At 49.3% G+C, this 23051-nt stretch overlaps 1 protein-coding gene across 1 annotated transcript; it reads left to right on the top strand.

Annotated features, from left to right (window-relative positions):
• Positions 1–1648: 1648 nt before the first annotated feature.
• On the top strand, positions 1649–22737 carry LOC124052385 (nidogen-1-like). Its single transcript, XM_046376564.1, has 20 exons — positions 1649–2022; positions 8246–8548; positions 9384–9613; positions 9837–10495; positions 10602–10742; positions 10949–11200; positions 11377–11577; positions 11730–11963; positions 13203–13340; positions 13534–13662; positions 13884–14027; positions 15144–15272; positions 17028–17267; positions 17356–17528; positions 18521–18647; positions 18870–19041; positions 19134–19291; positions 19412–19535; positions 19798–19910; positions 20993–22737. Exons 1-20 carry the CDS (start codon positions 1825–1827, stop codon positions 21115–21117), a joined length of 3990 nt encoding a protein of 1329 aa, XP_046232520.1. The 5' UTR covers positions 1649–1824; the 3' UTR covers positions 21118–22737.
• The last annotated feature ends 314 nt before the right edge of the window (positions 22738–23051 follow it).

The following is a 23051-nucleotide window of genomic DNA, read 5'->3' as shown; positions in this document are numbered from 1 at the left end:
AGGGGTGAGTGAACGGGTGAGTGAACGGGTGAGTGAACGGGTGAGTGAAGGGGTGAGTGAACAGGTGAGTGAACGGGTGAGCGAAGGGGTGAGTGAACAGGTGAGTGAAGGGGTGAGTGAACAGGTGAGTGAACGGGTGAAGAAACGCTAACCGGCTGCACCTGCTGACCTGCAGTCAGTCAGGTGCTCGATGAACAGACTGAATGGATGGAGGACTGAACAAACAGCTGAATAAATGAATGAGTGACTGAGCTGACCGTCTCAGATTAATCAATGAACTCTGGAATGAGACGGTCTTTAGGCATTTTAATCACAGTCCACAGCGTCAAAAGAAATCCTGCAGAAATCACATCTCAGGTTGAAGGAAACCAAACGTTTAACGCTAAATATTAAATATTAAATATTAGCACATGTGATAACGAGACATACAGAACAACAGAGATGAAACATCCTGTCAGACTGTCACACTGGAGGGTGAACGACACGACCCTGACAGCAGTCAAAGCCCAGTATAGACCTCCTGTAGACCTCCTGCTCCTGCTCCTCTTCCTCCCCTCTTCCTCCCCTCTTCCTCCCCTCTTCCCCCTCACCTCCCCCTCCCCCCTCCTCCTCCCCCTCCCCCCCTCCCCTCCGCAGTTCCTCTCTGGTCTTATGTAACAGGCAGGTTGTTGGATAATGGAGGATGCTGTGCGGCTCCTCTCATCACGCACACTCCTGCGGCTCGCTCGGCTTCACGCCGCGAGGTGCCGTCGACTTGAACTGAGCGCTAAAATGGTTTTCAAAGTGGACATTAAACTGTACACACCTGTCACTGACAACAGCTGTCACACAGTGGACACACGGACATGTTTCATACATCATGTTCAGTGGCTCATAGATAACATGCAATACTCCTTTCTATATGTAGTTTAGATATAAACCTAAGTGTAGTTGATGCAAATTTATACACACACACACACACACACACACACACACAGGCAACACATCCCCTCAATATGCTCAAAAATAAAGTATTTGAGTAAGTGTACTTATAATGTACCACTGATCAGGAAAGTATTAAAGATCATAAAGGAAATGGACTGAGGACTGGATGAAAATGTAGAGAAAATTAAAGACTAAAAAGAGGAGGAGGAGCAGGAGGGCAAAGCAAAGGGTGTAGTTAGACTGTGTGGCCACCAGATGGCGCCAGCGACACGAATCAAAGTGTTGAGCTCGGACTGAAGCACAGACAACCGAGGAATCATAATAAACATAAACATAGACATACTTTATTTTTTAAAGTGGCCGTGTTGTGATGCACCACAGTATTTGTTGCTGCTGGAATCTTAGTGTTAAGTTAAAGACACTGAAACAGGAGTTTGTCCCGGTACTTTGGCTTGTGATGGTCACTGCTGACAACAGCTTCTGCAAAAGTTACCACTCATAAATTCTTACATTTACACTAAAATACATTAAATATATCAGTTGATTTCAAGTTCTCCGGTCGGACTTTAGTATCAAAATAAAAGATGCAGAAACTTTAGAACATTTGCTTCCCTCAGTCACTGCTGCAGCTGCTCACAAAGCCCCCAGTCAGTTTTGTTGAAACCTTTGTTTTGAAAGAAAATGACCGGAAGTCCAGTGGTTGTTACTTAAAAGCCCCCCAGGTTGTCACTCTCCCGCTGTTCCTCCATCCCTCCATTCATCCCTCCCTCCCGCCTCCACTTCGCCTTCAGTCCGCTTCTGTGCGTCGCCGGATCGGCTGTTCGTGTCGCCCGCCGCCCTCAGCTGCCCCCCGCCGGAGCCCCGCCGGTCTGACCGCGTCTGTAGACCAGCAGAGAGAAGATGAGCCGGACCTGGTTGTGGGTCTGGTCGTGCCTGCTCAGCCTGAGCGTCCCGACCCGGACTCTGGAGCCGGCCGACCTGTTCGAGTTCGGAGAAGAAGCCGGAGACCAGCAGCTGCAGGCCGGCTCGGACTCCACCGCCGAGCTGCACCTCAACGGGTCCCTGTTCTTCTTCAGCGAAACCTTCGACAAAGTTTACGTGAGTTTTACGTCCTGTTACGCTTTTCACTGTGCCAGAAAGAACGATTCGATTTGTTCGAAGTTTGTTCATCACAGTCGAGTCAGAAAAAGCAGAAAAACCCCCAAAAGTCATTCACTGAGCTGGAGGTTCACCTCCAGTCGAACTGACTTTCAGCAAACAGAAAATAAACAAATTAAACTTAAAATGGCTGAAATTTAAATGAGATTCGCCACGAATCTCTTAATTTCTCTCGATTCTCAAATGTTCCAGATGTTTTATTTAGTATTTATTTATGTTATTTAGCACTTTCATCTCAGAAGTTGGCACAAGAAACAAAACGTGTTGGTTTTCACACGTACAAACCGTCTGATTTAAGGTGAAAGGAGCCTCCGTTAAATCAGCGTGTATTTGAATGGAATTTGGCGTTGAAGTCTGTGGGAGCGTGTTGTTCTGCAGTGACGCTGAGGACGTTTTGAAGCTTTTTCATAGACGATCTTTGGTCGTTTGGTCTCCTCTCGGCCCCTCTTGACTTTATCGACTCCATAATGAAAGTAATTTAAATTGTGTTTAATTATTGATCCTCTTTGGATGCAAAGTTCACATTCAATCACTTCTGTGCGTTTGTTGGTTTTCTGCTCAGTCTGAGTCTCTTATCTGCTCTCAGCTCAGCCCCTCTCAGCTCTTAGTCTTGGTCCTGAATCCTCGCAGGTCTCAGGTTTTCGGGTCTGCTGACTGAGGTGGGCCTGAGGTCCTTCAGCTCAGTCTGTCGCTCTCACCTGGAAGTTTTCTTTCCAACATCAGCTTCTTTCAGATGCGGATCGAGCACAGTGAGCGCAGGCCTGATCGATTCGATTGATAAGCCAGTCTTCTTGTGGCTGCGCTTTGTCTGCTCCCTCCTGTTTGTTTGCGTGTTTGTTTGTTTGTTTGTTGACGCCTGATAAGGTTCTGCTGCCTCTTTTCTCTGAGAGTTTTCCCTGCAGTCGGGTTCAGATCCACGTCAGTCCTGCTGCCTTCTGACTGCAGAGGTTTGATTTGTGGTGACGTGTTGGTGGAGGAAGTATTCAGAGTAAATACTGAGTAATACTGCAGTAAAGTGTGCCCTTCCAGCTGAACTCGTTTAAACTGTTGGATGTTTTCATTTACATTTAGATTTAATTTAAAAAGTGAATGAATGTGCTCAGAGGTGATCGGACAGGTGGAGGTGTTGGAGTCTGTGGGAGCAGAGGCTGGAATGTGAGTCAATTAAAAGCCAGTACAGATAAGCCTTTCAACAAGCCCCCCCCCCACACACACACACACACACACCCACACACACACACCCACACACACACACACACACACACACCCACACACACACACACACACTCTGTGAATGCATTCCTCAGGTCATGTGACAGCTAATCCAGATTTGAGCGTCCACACTCGGTGTGAATCACATCTGCTCCTGTTTACAAACGTTTAGCACGTTTTTTTTAAATCGCTTCAGCTTTTTCATCGTTTTGAGGCGTGACGGCAGGAAAAGATAAAATCGTCTCTGATCAAAGCTGGTTTTAACAAACAGGCAAAGTGCGTGACGGCCTCGGGGCCCCAGAGCCCTCGGGGGCCCAGAGGCCCCTGGTCCGCTGCAGTTGTTTTCACTTCTTTGAGTGCAGATTTGAACTGCAGAAGAATCTTCTTCTGAATGATTTGCTTCTGTTTGTGTTCGCATCTCGACTCAAACGTTTGGTTCGTGTTTTGATTACAAACTGTTTCACAGAACACTTGTGGTCCTGGTTTGGGTGGGCTGAGGTGGGCCCACAAGGGGGCTCAGCAGTTCCGAGTCCGTACTTCAGACGTGAGCGGGAGGGTAAAATCAGAGGAAACGGAGACAACAGAAACTGAAATAAAACTCACTCCTGGTTTGGTCCCAGTAAATCCTCAGTCCACACAGTCAGGCGTGAAATTACGTTCGACTCTTTCTGTCTTCTGCTGCTTCACGTCTCTCCTGTCCCCGCTTGACGCGTCCTCTCATCCGTCACCTCCGTACTGTGTCTCCTGTCCTCACAACTTGTCCTCTGCTGGTCTCAGAGGCCGGGTCCCGGTCTGGTGCCCGGCTGGGTTCAGTGGCAGGAAGCTGAGGCGGTTCGGGCTCAGTCCAGTCGGCTGTAGGACCGTTAGCTCCACGGCTAACTGAGCTAAAAGCAGCTAAAGCTAAAGCTAACAGCAGCAGGCGGTGACTCTGCTGCTCTTCATACGTTCACAGCCACCTTTGAATCCATATTTTACACATCTGAACGTCCATCGGTGCTCTTATTGTATCACTTCCTGTAGCCAGAAAACAGTAAAACATTCAATTTAGTCCCACAACTAAAGAAACTAACAAAGCGAAATGCGAAACCCTCACAAGGTGTTTGTCCAGAGGAGACAAATTCACTCAGGACGATTAGATGGAACATTTTCTTTCAAGGCTCTGCCACTCTGCTCCACCCTGAACCCTCGACGCCGAGTGTTTTTCCTCTCTGTTCACTCACTTCACCATTTGTTTTCCTTCCCCCCCTGTTCAAACAAGCTCCGGGCCACACAGACCCCTCACTGTCCCGACAGGAAGTTGAAGGGACATCTCGAAGGTCGCAGGCATGTAATCAGGTTTGTTGTTGGAGGACAAATCGGTTAAAGGTTGGGGTCGTGGTCACATACGGGACAGGAAGTGAACGGCCGCTTGGTGACCTGTTGGTTTTACCCCACACGCTGCCATATTGTTTGGTGTTCGAGTCGACTGGTTGGGACCCGGCGTCCAGCTCGGGGCAAACTCGTGTCAACGCCGTTTGTTTCTGTGGAGGCACCGAAACAAGACGTGAGGCCACAGACTTTTCTGAACAAAAACAAAAAAGCAAATTTATGAAATGTTCACAACTGATCAAAAAACAAGTAATCAAAATTCAGACCAGACAAGACCAACGTGCAGTCTGCTGCTGGTGGTCTGGTCAAACACAAGAAAATCAAAGTTTAATGGTCACACACAATCGTAAGACTTTTATTGTGAAATCCACGATTCCACAACATTTTTTTTCTAGCACAGCTTTAACCCCAAAGAAGCTGGTTTAATCCGCCACTGAAATTAGTCCGCAGCAAATGGACCGTGTCCTCCGTTCGGGTTCAGTTCGGGTTCAGTTCGGGTTCGGGTTCGTCTTCGTCACTGTGGTCTCCGGGGTTGAAGTCAGAAGCTTTTCACAGCTTACAGCCACAACTACTTCCTGTCGTGCTTCTGAGCGTAAACGTGGGTTACTTTCAGTGAGGTCGGTTTCCTGGTGAGGACAGTCAGTGAGTATGTGGTCCGGCCTCCAGGGGGCGCTACCAGGACCCAGGTCCCTCTTATCACGTGTAAAACCAAACCAGGTGCGTTTGGGTTTTGCTGACTGTGTGGGTCTGATCGGCGCTCGAACATAAACAACAGCTTGCAGTGAGGGAGATTTTCAGAGTAAAGCGTCAGACTCGCAGCTGTCACTGTTTGCATCTCGGCTGGATTTTCCCACAGTGTGAGTCTGCAGTCCATAAAGCCCCCAGCGCCCCCCCAGCGCCCCCCCAACACCCCCACCCCTTTAAGTGTCTGTTGGGTCCTCAGTAATTATGAGCGCTGCGGAGACGCTCCTCGAGCCTTCCTTCCCACTCAGACTGACGTCAGCTTTGGAAACACTGAGTGGATTGTAAAGTGAACTCTGGCTCGGCTCCAGCTGCAGGGTTTCCAGTGAGGCGCTCGGTCCCCGACAGGAAGCGGCGCGTCCTCCCATAGTGGACACATCTGGAACGTATAGATGCAGTACATCTGTCGTCCTGAAGCAGATGGCAGCGCTCAGCGTGTGTGCGTTCTCACACTGACGGTGATGACCTCAGGGCTCGGACATGTGAGGTGCCACCGCTACACGCTATCATTACACGCTATCGTGACACGCTATCGTGACACGCTCTGACAGCAGGTCATTAATGTGGAAGTGACATCATTCTGGATGCGCTTCCTGACACGGCCAGGCTGTTTGGAGGATGAATCGGTTTGTGTTGGAGACGTGTTGAGACTCGATGTGCGTCCCACATGTGCTGCATGTGTCTCTGCGCTCTGATGTCCCACGCAGAAGCTGACAGTGAACACAGCTTTCAGTTTCCTGTTCAGCCTGTCGCAGGGTTTAAGCAGAAAGTCTCAAAAGTTTCTCTTCCAAACCCAAATACTCTGACTGATAGGCAGTTTCAGTACAGTTCTTTTAAAATCCTTGATTTTTCCTCTTAACGTGATCTGTTGAGATGTTCCACACTGGAACAGTTTGAGCTCCTGTGAACTCGCTCAGACAAAAGACTTCCTGTCTGCTCCGTGACGAAGCTCCAGTGTCTCCGGCTCTGCAGGCGTCTCCTCCGAGGACTCGGTGGCTTCACCCACATGCTGCTGTCTTTCACACGTCTGCTGAGACCTCCAGGCGGGAAGACAGGATGAGGAGGAGGAGGAGGCGGCGGCATTAGCCGTACCAACAAGTGAACGAGTCTCTGTTCAGAGCAGCGGTTTCCTGCATGTCCGCGGTCAGACGAGGTGGCGGACTGTTGGACATGTTGTTTATGTCCGGAGCAGCTGATGTGGTCAAGGCCAAACATCAGCTGACTCTGGGTGGAGGAGAAGTTTCCTTCAGTCTGCAGCTGACTTCACGTTTAAATGATGAAGATGACCTGCTGCAGTTTGACTGGATGTTCCTGTGACTGAGCAGAGGACAGTCAGTGTCCGCTGTAGGCAGAGGGAGTGGACAAAGTCCAGGTCTCAGTCCAGTCCAGGTCCACGTCTCTGCTGTGTGAACACACTAAGGCTGAGGTTTTTCTGATGCCGTCAGACGTGACAGGCTGTGCTGGAGTCAGTTGACGTTGTCCTCGGTTTGGTGTCCTCTGAGCTAAGAGGCCTCCTGCTGCACAGCTACACCTTAACCAGTCAGACGTGTGGCGTTCAGGGAAACACGGTCCCGTCATCTTTCAGTCAATGACATGAGCCTGTCTGCTCAGTGAAAGCCCAGACTGATCTGTGGTCAGCTCCCACTGATCTCTGACTGATCTGTGGTCAGCTCCCACTGATCTCTGACTGATCTGTCATCTCATGTCGCCTGTGTTGGAATCACAGAGTTGCACTTGAACACACCACAAGTGACTGCTGTAAATGTACATACGAGTTGTGATTCTGTGCGATATTACTGTAGTTTTACTGTAGTTGTTCTTACTGCAGTGAGTTTTCTGGTCCTGCGTGAGTGTCACAGGTCTTACTGAATGTCTTGTCCTCACATGTCTCAGTGTCTCTGTGTGTTTGTGTTGTTGTGGGCGTCGGCTGAATGCGACCAACAACTCTGAGTTCCTGCATCACATTGAAGCTTTCACATGAAAAGTCAAACCTCCAGCTGTTTCATTAACCAAATAATCCTTCCAGTCATTTTCCATTCTTTGTCTTTTGGACTGTCGCTCAGACAAAACGAGACGCGAGGACGTCACTTTGTGATAATGTGAAGAATGTTTGCGTTAACTCGGACGTTTCCCGGACTAAACAAACTCGAGACTCGAGCGAACTGAAGCTGTTTGGTCTGCGCGTCTCACGGTCGCAGTTCGCGGCCTTCAAACAGCGACTGAGGCGTTCGCTGCCCTTCAGCGAGGCGGATTTCAGTTGATGATGTTAAGAAGCTCAGTTATTGTGTTGAATTCCTGTGGGCTGCAGGAGGCTGGAGGTTTAGTCTGGACTGTGCAGCTGTGAAGCAGGACGAACCACATCTCCTTATCTTCTCCTGTTTGGGATCTTCTTTCCCTCAGCAGGTCAAACTGTGCATGAAAAACTAACTGAGTTGTTTAGCTGAAACTGACAGGAATCTTTTGAACAATAACCAGTAATTAATTTCATTCCAAACTGTTAGATCCTGACCCGTCACACATCCTGACCTCATAAGAGAAGTCTGTCAAAGCCGTTAGTCGATTAGTCGTTAAGTTGTCAACCACCAAACGAACCAACAGTAAAGTGAACGTGTGTGGGATGAAGACGTCGTCTTGGGCTTTGGAAGTGAAGCGACGGCGGCGTCTCAGGTCCATCACACAGATTAATCAGTAATGATTGTTATTGCAGCCCTAAGAGATGCAAAGTCGTAATTATGTTCATGTTTTAGCTGGCAGCGATGAACCTCCGTACGAACGCGTCTGAGATCCTCAGGACGCGTGCCGCCATTGTCTCGTGTTGAACTGCGTCTGTCTTCTCTTGCAGATCAACACTAACGGATTTGTGGCCTTCGCCGCCCCCCCGGCTGAGGGCGAGTACCTGGGGAAGATGCCGGCCAGTTTCAAAATGATCGCAGCCTCTCTGGGAGACCTGGACAACAGCGACGGGCAGGGGAAGGTCTTCTTCAGGCAGGACAGCAGCCCGGACGTGCTGAGCCGAGCCGCCGAGCACATCAGGCGAGCGTTTCCCAGAGACGACGGCGTGAAGCCCAGCGGTGCCCTCGTCGTCACCTGGGACAACATGGCTGCCGCGGGGACCTCCGGACGAGGAGACGGATTGGACACTAAGGTAATGTGATGTTAGGAGATAAACTTTTACATCGTTTGGATGGGAACTGATGATTTTTATTCCACAAACGTGTGGCTTTGAAAATGCAGTTTAACATCAGAGGATCCTCGCTGGCCTCCAGGCTGCCAGCACACACACACTTTTTCCCTGAAACATGTGATTTAATCTCATAAAACTTTTTGTTTGAGCTCGTGTGTCCTGCAGCTCCAGAATGGATCTTTATTCAGCATAGCGACACAGTGTTTCGCGATGATATTTCTGCCTGCCAGAAGCCTTTTGCGTTTAAGTTAGAGGCTCGTTACGCCGACGTGGATCCTGAGGGCCTCTCAGGACCACATGTGGCGGAGCAGGGAGGACTGCAGAATGTGGGAACACCACGAGGCTGCGTCTCATCTGAGGGTTTCTTCATGTTAACTGACAGAGTCCACAGGTGGTTTTGTCTCTTTCACAAATGACTTCACTCTCCTCAGCAGCAAAACTGATTATCCTTTCATCAGTCAGCACAGCTCAGTCGAAGACGCCTTAAAACAACATGACGCCCTCCACCCCCACAGGACTCCCCCTCTGTGTTAAACACATGTAGAGACATTTTACATTTGGTCAGCTAAAGTTTACCAGACTTACTCGGTGCATCGCAGCACAGATCACCTTCAGCCTCCATTAGTTTATCCGCTGAAACTAAATTACAGTGATTGGTTTTGTCAGACTTGATATGAATGCTGGTCTGATTGGACCCTACAGTATCATTCCATGATACTGTTATCCACCACAGAAACTCAACCCACGAACAAAAGCTAAGAACTTCTACTCAACAGCGCCTCCTTTGTACTTTCAGAGAAACACCTTCCAGCTGATTGTGGTCATCATGGAGTCGTCCTCCTGTGCCATCCTCTTGTACCCCAAAGATGGCCTGCAGTTTCACTCCACGTCAGTAGGGGGCGAGGCCAAGCTCCTCGAGGCTGGCTTCAATGAAGGCCTTGTGCAGGGCTGGTGGTGGAACACCCAGCAGGGGACGTACTTCCGCATCACCACCGGTGAAGAGGCCTCCATCAGGGATCTTACTGAGTATGAATCTCATGTTGCTGGTTGAGTGCTTTCTGATTATTGGTTGGTTGACCCCCTTATATTGTTACATCCTGTAAAAAAGTCCTGTACGTGCATAAATCGAGCGTCATCTTTTCAGCGAGGAGAACGTGGACGTGATGAGGGTTTGAGCGTTCACTTTGGAAAGGTACTGAAAGTGTCCTCTCACAGAGTCTCACGTTTCTTCCTTCTTGCATCCAACCAGAAAGACGACCTCAGGACGCAAAGGAGTTTGGGTGTACGAGATTGGCACCTCGCCGTTCTTTACCGCCATCACACCAGGACAGGTCTCTGATGTAAGCGAGGAGACGGAGGGGGGGGCCACAGAAGGTCCTGTGACCATGCTGCCAAGGCAACCCGATGAGCAGCAGGAGGCGGACCTCACAACCTACGAGCCCCCGGTAGTGACAGAAGGAATGGAGGAGTCCCCAACTGAGGCTCCCAGTGAGTACCAAACCAGTCACCCTGAAACTGAGACCACCACGACAGGGTATGTCGAAGCAGAGACTGAGGAACCGGATTATGGAGAACCAGACCAGTTCGAGTCAGAATACCCAGAATCTGAGACTGTCACACCAACATACACCGAACCGGAAAGGGCTCAACCGAGGTACCCATCCCAGCCGAGCTACACTGACCAAACCCAGACTGTACGCCCCGGCTCTGAACCTTCACAACCAAGGTACACGGTTCCTGAAACACCTGAGCCTCGATACTTTCCAGTGGAGCCGAGCTACCCTGACCCTTATCCAGTCGAACCGGGCTACACGAACCCTGAACCAGTCCAACCCGTGCCGCCCTATTCCCAGCCCCACCAACCCCAGATCGTCGTGGTAGACGAAGACGAAGATCTCAGTGTTAATGGTAAATCGCAACACCGCAATACTTTAATGCTTGAACAGTCAGGCCAAGTTTTTACAAAGTTCTCGAGTTTCATTTCTGCTGAACTCAAGCTGATTGGTTTTCACAGTGTTTGCATACAACTTGGAGACGTGTGACCACAACAGGCACAAGTGCTCGGCTTTCGCTGACTGCAGGGATTACAGTAACGGATACTGCTGCCATTGTAGGCCTGGTTTCTACGGCAACGGGAAGGACTGCGTCGCCGAAGGTGAGAAGCGTTTTCAGTGTTGGGTGCAGCATTTGCTCCAGCTTGTACTCGTTATTGAACACATAAATATCCCCTCTGTGTGTTTTTATCTTGGTGATGGTTCTTATTTTTTAGCATTTAGCAACTTAATGTTTTAGCTTTGCAGGCAGACCAATGAAAGGCACTGAACTGCTGCTCCTGCATCAGAACTTTTCTTGTTCTTCCAGGAAAACCACAGAGGATGAACGGAAAGGTGAACGGCCAGGTGTTTGTTGGAAACTCGCCTTCGCCTGTGGAGCTCGGCAACCAGGACTTGCACTCGTACGTGGTAGCCAACGACGGTCGGGCCTACGTGGCCATCAGCAACATCGATGACAGCCTGGGCCCGTCCCTGCAGCCGCTGTCCTCCCTGGGAGGAGTCATCGGCTGGGCCTTCGCCCTGGAGCAGCCCGGCTACCAGAACGGCTTCAGTCTCATTGGTGAGCGGAGGTTGTGGTGGATTGTTGTTGCTGTAAATATAATGTTCACAATAATGTGGATAATTCGGTCGATATGACCATGAACCCTGATGTCCCTGGTTGAGTCCAGATGGGGTTTTTATTGTATTTAGTTAAACCGGGACCCTGTTCTCATGCTTTCTCCCACTTCCATGCAGGAGGGACGTTTTCCCGGCAGGCTGAGGTGATCTTCCAGCCCGGTAACGAGCGTCTAATCATCAAGCAGCAGTTTAAAGGAATCGACGAACACGACCACCTGGTGGTGAGCACCGAACTGGAGGGACGTCTGCCCGCCGTCCCACTGGGGTCCACCGTCCAGATCAGCCCTTACAAGGAGATGTACCAGTACGACAGAAACCGTAAGCGCAACCAGAGCTCGGCTGGTACAAAACTGAATCGGAGAAAAGGGAGTCAAATCAGCAACAACTGAATCACTTTGAACTGAATCTGCAAACCAATAAAGTCCTAATCCCTCTGGATTTAAAAGTGTTTTCTTCTTCTGCTTGTCCAGTGATCACTTCCTCCTCCAACCGCGACTACACCATCACATCGTCTGACGGCGTCGTCCAAACCAGGAGCTACCAGTGGCGTCAGACGATCACCTTCGAGAGCTGCTCGCACGACGAGGCCACCAGGGCGGCGCTGCCCACTCAGCAGCTGAGCGTGGACCAGATCTTTGTCATGTTTGACACTGAAAACCATCTGATCCGCTACGCCATGAGCAACAAGATCGGCTCTGTGCACAGTGAGTCCTGACACTCAGTCCAGCACAAATAAACTCCAAGGTGGACTAAAGGTGTACGTCAGAAATCCACCTGAAAAACAACTAAATTAACTTGTTAACAGCGAGTGAAGCTCATTTCTGATGGACCGAGTTCCTCCTGCAAACACGTCAACAAAGACCACAACAGGTTGCCAAATAACTTAAACTGACATTCAGCTGTTTGTGGCAGCAACAATCACGACACCTCAACTCCTGGTCCCTGAAAGACCTGTTTGAACCTTGTTCAGTGTAAATTGTCTTGCAGCAGTAAACATTTGGATGCACAAACTGAGCAGACGTGATGAAACACCTGCTGGCTTTTCGTGAACCACCGATCATTTGCTCAGGTTGATTACATGGAGCCGATGGTCGGGGTCTCGCAGAGGAGGCGTCCACGTGTCCCGGTCGGGGACGCTCGCAGTGCAGAGATGTGTGTTATTACCCTGAGGAATGCGCTGAAACACGCCTCCAGCGGTTTAGTGCCTCGCTGGTGTTTGCAGGGAACATCAGAGGAAGACAAACAGTAATCTGAGCCCGGCTTGTATTTCCTCAGCTGCTGTCGGCGAGCGTTGGCAGGGGGTGAAGGTCAGCGGCCAATGAGATACCAGCCTGCAGTCCACAGCGGGGAGGGGAGCGGGGGAAGGGCATCAGGAGGGGCTTTCATGGGGGGAGGGGGGTTAAAGGTAAAAGTGCAGGTGGGCTGCTGACGGGACGCTCGGGTTCTGCAGAGTCACACAAGCAAACAGGACTCAGCTGGAGTCTGTTGGCAGGAAGCAGAACATCTGGGTCGCGTTTCCTGTGAGGAGGTGACGGTCTGGAGGAGACACCAGCTGCATGATGGGAACGAGAGGAAGCGAGGAGTCATTTTACTCCTCTGTAGTTAATCAGTGAACCCTTAAAGTCGTCCCTGCTGTTTGCACTGAGGCTGTGGTCGGCGTGTTCGCCACAGCCCGCCATCACGCTGCAGCGCCGAGGGCTTTCTTTAAAGGAACAGTTCAGTCATTATCCACTCACCTCCAAAGTCCACCTGCTGGTCTGGAGGGTTACGTCGGTGCCAGTTCACTGTGGGTTGTGGTCTTTGTGGTGAACCTGTGCAGTCTTCTGTAGCTGCTCCTCAGCTCTGCTTTTACACAAACACCAACCAATCACGTGATTGCGTTCAGCCGCAGACACGGCGGATGAGATGTTTTTAACCTGCAGGCGTTTTGGTGTCCCCAACAGGTGGCGTCCCGGAGCAGAATCCGTGTTTCACAGGCAGACACGGCTGTGACATCAACGCCGTGTGCAGACCAGGCGACGGCCTCCAGTTCACCTGCGAATGCTCCTCCGGTTTCGCTGGAGACGGACGGCATTGCCACGGTAACCAACGTGTGAGCAGGATGTGTTGACATGAGTGCAGGCCGCGCCTCGTTTTCGAAGTTGTTGAGTAATGACTTGAAGTTGAGGTGAAATGAAAAATGTCTTTGAGATGACAGTAATGAAGCTGAACGCGTCAGACACACACACACACACACGCGCGGCGCTCACCTCCATGTTGGTGTGTCGTTTGCAGATATCGACGAGTGCGGGGAGACGCGTCAGGTCTGTGGATTCAACGCCGTCTGCACTAATCAGCCCGGAGCCTTCCGCTGCGAGTGTTCGAGCGGCTTCGTGTTCGCCAGCGATGGAAAGACCTGCATCGGTGTGTGTGTGTGTGTGTGTGTGTGTGTGTGTGATGCTCTCAGAGCTGACATCAGATGTAAACAGTTCAACAAAATGAAGATTAACGTGTACTTTTGATGACAAAGTGCACTGAATGTCATCATCCTGAGTCGATACACAGACAGACAGGACGGATGTGGACAGGGCGTCCATGTGTCCCTCTGCCAGCAGCACTAACGCGTCCTCTGTCTCGTCCCGCAGAGGAGCAGCGTCCGGTGGATCGCTGTCAGACAGGAAGTCACGACTGCGACGCTCCCGAACGAGCTCGCTGCAGCTACAGCGGCGGCTCGGCTTACGTCTGCTCCTGCCTGCCGGGGTTTGTGGGAGACGGCCGAGTGTGTCGGGGTGAGTCTGATGTCCGAGTGTGTGTGTGTGTGTGTGTCTGTGTGCCTGTGTGTGTTTTTATTATCCCATGGGGACAAAAACCTGTTTCCACAGCTACACGTGGGGTCTCACCTGCCTTATGGGGACAAAATGCAAGTCCTCATGGGGACATGATTAACCTTTAGGGTGAAGACTTGGGTTAAGGTGAGGTTGAGGTTCAGGTTAAGGTCAGGGTAAAGGTCAAAGGTCAGGGTCAGGGTCAGGGTTAGGCAAGTTATGGTTTTGGTTTGAGTAAGTCTGCAGGAAATGAATGTAAGTCTGTGTAATGTCCCCACTGGGCATGAAAACCCACACTGTGTGTGTGTGACTGAAGCACTCAGGTTTGAAGGTTGCTCACTTTGTATCGTGTGTGTGTGAGAGAGAGAGGGTCTGACAGCTGTGTGTGTGTGTGTGTGTGTGTGTGTGTGTGTGTGTGTGTGTTGAAGGTTGCTCACTTTGTATTGTGTGTGTGTGAGAGAGAGAGGGTCTGACAGCTGTGTGTGTGTGTGTGTGTGTGTGTGTGTGTTGAGGGATGCTCACTTTGTATTGTGTGTGTGTGAGAGAGAGAGAGTCTGATAGCTGTGTGTGTGAGAGAGAGAGAGTCTGATAGCTGTGTGTGTGAGAGAGAGAGAGTCTGACAGCTGTGTGTGTGTGTGTGTGTGTGTGTGTGTGTGTTGAGGGATGCTCACTTGCTCTCGTGTGTGTGTGTGTGGGAGTCAGAGTGAAAGAGCTCAGATAAAAACTGTCATGGAGGACACGGCGACAGGAAGCATCAGATCAAAAACATTTCTGAAAACGTTTTGACTGTTTGAAGGATTCATGTCAAACAGCAGCACTGCAGATCAGGGTCTTCCCTCAGCCCCGTGGACAGGAAGTGTTCCCACCTGGACAGGAAACGTGGGGCCCCTCCTCACAGCTGTGCAGCTCATCTGTGAAACCTCAGTGTCTTCCTGCAGCGTTTAATCGTGTCCCTCGTGTCCCACACTTTGGTTCCCGGGATGAAAACGAGCCAAAGTCTGGTCACAGGCGAGCGGTTCAGACTTGAAGTGCAGTTAAAGGAGCATTTTGTGTGGTTTTAAATGTTCACTTCCTGTTCAGACGTGGACGAGTGTCAGCAGGACCGATGCCACCGCGACGCCTCCTGCTTCAACACTCAGGGATCGTACACCTGCCACTGCCGCCCTGGTTTCCACGGCGACGGCTTCCAGTGCAGCCCCACCTCCTCAGGTAAGTCGCCGCCCGACGCTCACCTGTGTGGAGCAGTGAAGGATGCTGGGACGGGAGCGTAACGCGACCCTTCACGTGGTTTACAGTAGAACGTTTACTTCCTGATGCTTTTACACTGAAAAGTTGATGTGATGTGTCAGGTTTATGACGCAGGCAGCCGATTGGCTGACAGCAGGTGTGTTTCACAGCGTCAGCTTGTTGTTGTTGTTGTGTTGGTGCTTTGGTCTCCACTGGAGGCTTCAGACTCCTGCAGGTGTCGGCAGCTCACAGTTAATTACAGCTCGCCGCTCTGCACCAAAGTTTTGTCATATTTTCGTCCTCTTTATGGCTTCTTGGCTCCTGAAAGGCATAATTTTTTGTCCCCTGTCAAAACTTGCCGCAGCGTCTCTCTTCCTGTGAGCACTCCGCTCTGTCCCGTCTTTGATCCCCGTCCGTCTCGCTCTCAGGGGCTCCTCGTTGTTTGTGGTTTTTCCCGGGCTGATTGCCGGCAGGCGCGGCGAGGACGCCCGCCGCCCGTCAGACTGTTATGGCTGCCCTGTGGTTCGTCTTGCTGATAGCCTTGAGGATAAGGTTGCAGGAGGCTCGTCCAGAAGTCGCCGTGGCCCCTGGATGAGACCGCAGAGACGGAGACACGTATTTATCTGCAGCTGCCACGTACAGAAAGCCGTCCACAGGCAGGAGGAAACTGAACACACAATGTGATAAGAGGACATTAAAACAAAAACAACAAAGATTTGGCTCAAACATTTGACACAAAAGTCTTTTGATCATTAATCCATTTTCCCAGCAGTCGACCAATCAGAGCTTTGCGGCTGAAGGACGTGGACGCTGCAGGATAAACCTGAACTCTTCAGTCTCAGCTTTTATTCTGGTGTTAGCATGAAGCTAACAAATGTTTTCTGTGCTGTAACGATTCTCACTGGTGCTGTCACGTCCCTGCAGCCAACGACTGTTTTCTTTAATAACTAATCTGACGAGTTTTTCATGGCCAGTTGTTTAGTCTATAAAACATAAAGAAAATAGAATAAAGAATAAAGAAATAAAGAATAAATTCTCATTTCAGTTTGCTAGAGACTAAACAGACGTCTTCAAGCTTCTTGTCCAAAGCCCAAAGACTCAGTTAATCAGTCATAAGAGCTGCTGAGTGAACACTTCCTGTTCACTTCCTTTATCTCACAAATCCACAATTCAGTTCTGTTGTTCCAGCACTGCTGCTGTTTGTTGGACTATCAAGACTCCAACCGATCTGAACCGTCACTCACATTTTCAGATTCGTCTTTAAAATTAAGTGATTCTTAACATTCACATTGACGTTCACCAGTAAACTGGAAACAAACTTAAACACAAAAACAACGAGTCACCAGATGATCGTCACAGCAACAGTTCGATTTTATCCTGGCAGCTTTTTGCAAGGTTAGAATGAGACAAATTCAGCGTGTTCAGAGTTCTGATGGGATTCAGCAGCAGAAGACAGAAATCCTGTCCACTCCGAAACAAAGTTCTGTTTCTCAAATCTGTCCCGAGTAAACCCTCCTCCCACATGAGTCAATAAAGGATCTCTGAAAAAGAAAATAAGAGTCGGTCGAGCTGTTTCCCCCTGCGTCAGTCTTCATGCTAAGCTAGGCTAATCCTGTCCACGCAGACACAGTCTCATCATGCTCTCACAGAACAAGAGTAAATCATTTTAGTCCTCTTTAGCAGAGATCTTCATGTGTTTAATGAAGTCTCACTCTGACTTTTCTTCTGTGTCTCCAGAGCGAGAGAAGACTCCGTGTGAGCGGCACAGAGAGAGCGCCCAGGCCGCCACCTCCGGCTCCGGTCTCTTCTCTTTCTTCCGCCCGCGGCCGGCCGTCAGTCAGTACGTCCCTCAGTGTGACGAGCACGGAGCCTACGAGCCCACGCAGTGCCACACCAGCATCCGGCAGTGCTGGTGCGTGGACGCCGACGGCCAGGAGATCCCCAACACCCGCACCGGACCCGGCAACACGCCCCTGTGTGAGTCCACTCAGGCCTCATCAGAAAGTTTGTCTTTTCAGGGACGCATCTGCCTCACCTGAACAATAAACTCTGCTCTCCTGCTCAGGTATTAACCAGGCAGTGACTCCTCCCCCGGTGGGTCCGACGCCGCGGCCTGACGTTCACCCTGTCGCTCCGGGTACACATCTGCTGTTCGCTCAGAGCGGGAAGATCGAACACGTTCCTCTGGACGGATACAACATGAAGAAGGAGGAGGCCAAACCTCTGCTGCACATCCCCGTAAGACAACATGAGAGTCGGTTTCACCTCACAGCCACATCTGTCCTGCACCACAACAAACGTCCGGAAAGCATCAGCAGGTTTCACACGCACCGTCTTCTTTCCTGACAGGAAATTTAACAATAAAACAATCACATAAAGTCAAACCTGGAAAACGACAGGATGGACGAACTTCGTGTGTTAAAACGTGTTAACAGGAAGTGTCAGCCGTCAGTGGAAATCCTGGTTCTGATTAGTGATTCTGTTTCTTATCAAATCCTCATCAGATTCAGATCAAATTATTTGAGTAAGTAAATAAATAAAATGACGGAAAAAACAAAGAAACAAGACGTCAGCTGAGTCAGCTGTTCTGTACTAAACAAAGACTAAATGCTAACATTAGCTAACCATGAGGAAAGTCCACCAGCTTTAGCTTGTTTCCCTTGTGATTGAGCTGTGCTAGCAGCCTTTATGCTAAGCTAGGCTAAACATGTCCTTGGTGTTTCTCTATACTGGACAAACGGACATGAAACTCCATATCCCAAAATGTTGGACTGTTCCTTTAACCGCAGGCTCATTTCAAAGCAGAATTCATTTTCAGGAAAGTCTAAATTCTGAGATTTGGGAACTCAAGCAAACTGAAACCCAGACGAGCTCCTTGTAGAAGTCTGAAGCGGCCAAAGTTTCTTGACTTTGCAGAGTTTTTCCTGTTGACGACATTTGGTCCTCACACGTGTGGACCTTAAACGCAGCGTCGCTGTTTGTGGTGCATGTGGTCGAAGCACTTCTGGTTGCTCTGACACAATCCTCTAATTGTTCTGAACGGATTTCAGGACTTTTTTCTTCTCTGTTATGAGGCTCGGGGTGTTGATGTTTGGCAGCGGGACACAAAGCTCAGCGTCGGCGTCTTCGAGCCCGACGGGTCGCTGACGTCCTGTCGATTCAGACAAAAGACTCTTTGAAAGCGTTTCCAGAAGAATGAAAGCGTCTGTCTCTCCCCGTGCTTCCCGCAGGATCGGGTGGTCATCGCCGTGGCTTACGACTGCGTGGAGAAGACGGTTTACTGGACCGACATCACCGGGCCGGCCATCAGCCGGGCCAGTCTGAGCGGGGGGGACATCAGTCCGGTCGTCACCAAAGGTACGGCAGACTTCAAGCCACCGCCACAGGGAGTGCAAAGACGACAGGAAGTGGGCATGAGTCCAGTTACTGACACACAACAAGGCTGTCACTGAGCCAAGTGTCCAACAGAGTTGTTGACATCCACCAGTCTCAGCTCGCCGTCCCTTTTGTGATTTGAAAACCGTCATTTTAAAGGTTTAATCAAAGGTCCATCAGTAGCCGTCTTCTCTCTGTCCTCAGACCTGCAGAGTCCTGAAGGCATCGCCATCGACCACGTGTCTCGTCTCCTCTTCTGGACCGACTCCATGCGAGACACCGTGGAGGTTTCCAAACTGGACGGCAGCCAGCGCCGCGTCCTGTTTGACACCGATCTGGTCAACCCCCGACCCATCGTCGCCAACCCGGCGTACGGGTGAGTGTTGGAGAGGCCGACCGTTTTTTGATGCTCGTTGAAGCGATCGCAGCAGGACCTTCACTCTAACTGCTTCTGTCCTGTTGGTGCAGACGGCTGTACTGGGCAGACTGGAACAGAGACGGACCTAAAATCGAGATGTCCAACATGGACGGGACGGACCGCACCGTCCTGGTGAAGGACGACCTGGGACTTCCCAACGGTCTGACCTTTGACCCTGACAACCAGCAGCTGTGCTGGGCCGATGCAGGTGAGGCGCACCTGGCAGTAACCTGAAGCACCTGTGTGGTGTTGTCCGTCCAGGTGTCTTCTCAGACATGTGTCCCTCACTGATGGACACTGATCGATTGACTGATTGATGGCTCTGCAGGTACTCGTAAGGTGGAGTGTATGGATCCTCACCGCAGGCTGAGGAGGCCCATCGTGGAGGGCATCCAGTATCCCTTCGCTCTCGTCTCTTTTGGAAGGAACCTTTACTACACCGACTGGAGGAGGTAAAACACACACACACACTCACACACACACACACACACACACACACACACACACACACAGTGTTGTTAAAGCACGAGGCTGAACTCAACATCCCCCACGACTGAAACTAAACAGTAATGGAGTCTGAGTGGATGTGAAATAAACTGTTTGACTGGACTGTCACATTAAAGCGTTCAGCGTGTTTGACGGCGGAGTTAATTTGGCCGTGTGATCTCTGCGGGTAAACGCCGGCGTGATTTGTTTGTGCTTGTGATTCTTCAGGGAGGCGGTGGTCGCTGTGGACCGTCAGACAGAGAAAGAGACCGAAGAGTTTCTGCCGCAGAAACGCTCGCGGCTGTACGGCATCACCACGACGCCAGCGCAGTGTCCACAAGGTACGACTCCAATCCGGTGGCGGGAAACGAAATCAGAAAGGACGCGAGGAATCGTGAGACGTGTTCAGCTTTGTCGGTCTGTAGGAAACGACCACACAGGAAGGCCAAGATGTGGTTAGCCTGGCTTAGCTTAGCTTAGCTTAGAGACTGGAAGCAAACGTCTGATAAAACAGGAGAAGAAGAGGAAGACGTTTTATTTGTAGCACCTCTCACTCAAGAGAGAGAAAAAGCAGCTCCAAGTGTTTGACCACACAGAAAATGTTGTGAGCGGCTGCACTAATTGGTTCCAGACACGTTCGGCGTGTGGTTGGGTATAAGCGTGGGAACTGTGTGGTGATGTGACCTCAGGGGAGCCAGCTGTGGATATGGAGACTCACATCTGGCTCTGAGCCCTGAGCTGTACGGCTGTCGGTGTTCACCTGCTGCTTTCTAAGTAACAGTAAACACTTTAAACATTTTTCAAGAAAAAATGTCAAACATTTTCTGGTTCCAGCTTTTTGTCAGGACTTGCAGCTTTTCTTTCTGACAGTAAGTGAGGAATCTCTGGGTTTTTGACTGTTGGCTGGACAAAAGAGGAAACCAGAAGACGTGACTTTGAGATGAATTGAGATTAACCGCTGCTGAAAATAATCATCAGCTGCAGTGCTGACGGAGATTCACTTCACTCAGTGTGAACGCAGCCTTTAACAAGAACAAAAAGAAAAATCAGATTTGGCCTCACAGGTCGCATGTGACCGTCAGGGCTGCCGCTCACGTCTGTTTGATCTGGCAGTAATTTCTTTGGTTAATCCTTTGGTCTGCAGACAGTTGAGATACAAGAGCAAAAGTTCATATTTACACCAAAAAAACCACAAAAATGATTCAAAATATCCGATATTTGACATCATAGCTCAGCACATCATGTCAACAGCCAATTATCAAAATGGCTGTCGCGTCTTTCTCTTTAAATCGAGCCTGGCGCGGACATGCTGACATTAAGAATGCAGCACTCGGCCTGTTAGCATGCTAACATGCTAACAGGTCAATTCTCTAAATGAACCGTATTAAAAACTTGCTAACATTGTTTCCTTCTCCACCGTTAGCCTACAACTACTGCTCCAACAACGGCGGCTGTTCCCACCTGTGCCTGCCGCGGCTCGGCGGGTTCACCTGCCGCTGCCCGGATGGCGACGACGCCGGCGGCCGATGTGAGGAGAGGAACCTGTGAGGTGTGCACAGCGACGCTAACGCCGCCGCCGGGAGACAAAAAACAAAACACACTTAACTGAATTTTGGTGTTTTCTACTCTTCTTACTTGAATTGAACGTTTCTACAATCATTTTTCTGTTCAGACCTCAATGTGTTTATGATGTCACACTTCAGGTCCTCCAGTGACATCATCAACTTCCTTCCTTTTTGAATTCAGATGTCGTTTGTTTCTGTTTCTAATAAGTCTCATTCCAAAGTGAGAAAAAGCGACTCAGACTTAGGTGGATTTTATAAAGACGGCAGGTAAACAGAAACACTTTGGCTGATCAGATCTTTGAAAAGGTACTGAATGATTTGTTTTTATTTTTGTAGTCGTTCCTTATTGATTTCTTATGTTTTGTTAAGGACGCCTGCGAACAACAATCGGATTTATTTCTCGTAAACGTCTGTAAGCTCCAGTACTTGAGCGAAGGGTTTGCAGGAACCTCGAAAACCCTTGAAAACGTTTGACATTAAAATGCCTTAAAGGTTTCTGAAAATGAAATTTTGTTGTATAGAAAACTCAGAGGATTTCTTGACAAGATGTTGAACTCTGAGCGGTTTTACCTCACAGTGACAGACAATCGCACGATCACAGTCTGCTGAAGGAGAACTCAGTCGGTCCTTCTGCCATCTTGTTGGGCGGCCACAGATACAAGATGGCCGCCTACAGGAACCCAAACGCAGACATCGTTTTTCAGTTAATCCAACTGTGTTTTGGAACAGTTTGAAGGAAGATCCTGAGCCAGCAAATCCAAAGTGCTGCAGAGGAGGCTCATGGAGACTGTTGAGCTAAAAGCTAAAGAGAAAATACTGATCTAAATTCTAATACACTGAAAAATTAAGATTAAAGTTGGAAATTTATGGAAAACAGTTTATTCTCTGAGATTAAAGCAGCTCCTTTGTTTGGATGAAGTAGTCCACAAAAGCTCCTATTAGTTACAGAATATTAAGAGATGCTAATCGAATGCTAATTTTCTGTAAAAGAGGGTTTCAGGCGCTGCCTGTTGAAAAGGTCTAAGCTTTTCATCCAGTGAAACTCGTTGATGTGGTGAATGAAAGTCAAACCTGAGACGTTAACGAAGCCAAAGGAAAAATGAAAAAGGTACAATCTGACCAGATCACATTTTAAAAGGACATATGAAACGTAACATATGAAGACGAAATCTGTGATTATTCTGTATTTTAGCCTTCCTGTACAATCATTTTCTTTCTCCTCACAAAGCTGACTCATACGTTCGTATGTGGACCAGTCCGAGCCAGGGACCCGTCCTGGTTTGATCCACGAGTTCAGTAATTTCTTAATTCTTATCAGATTTATTCTGTTGTTTGTGCTCACAGTGTATTTTTTATATGAACTTGTAAATAATGACCTGATATGCAGACCATTTTCTCTGATTATTTTTTTTTTTACTGGTGCCTGATGATGATGATGATGATGATGATGAAGGTGTTTGCAGGCGTTCACTGTGTTGCAGCTCCTGTATGGACTTTTCATGTAAACATCAGTTTGACGGTGAAAACTTCCAGTCACTGAAGTGAATCTGTTCTCATCAAAAATAAATAAAACTGTTTTAATAATAAAAAAACAACAACAAAACTGTTGTGTTTGTAATCCTCAGATACAGAAATCGTTTGATTTAAAAAGACGTTCTGGTGTCGTCAAACTGACCTCATCATTCAGACTCTGGATGTGCTGACCATCCGTTAACCACAGAGGGAACATGTGAGGCTTCAGTCTGCTCTGTCGATCTAAACCTCCATGTTTTCTTTATTTAGGACGTACAAGACCACAGAATTTGGGTTTGATCTGATAAAAACTAAAATCATTCCTGATGGTGGTACTTTCTGTTAAAAGCAGCGTAATATTCCTTAATGTACTCTGCTTCTGAGAATATTCATGAGCCCATGAGG

This window comes from Scatophagus argus, chromosome 2 (assembly GCF_020382885.2).
Source record: "Scatophagus argus isolate fScaArg1 chromosome 2, fScaArg1.pri, whole genome shotgun sequence".
In the NCBI taxonomy this organism is placed as follows: domain Eukaryota; kingdom Metazoa; phylum Chordata; class Actinopteri; family Scatophagidae; genus Scatophagus; species Scatophagus argus.
The sequence above is the reverse complement of the archived record's forward strand: the minus strand, read 5'-3'. Positions and strand labels throughout refer to the sequence as shown.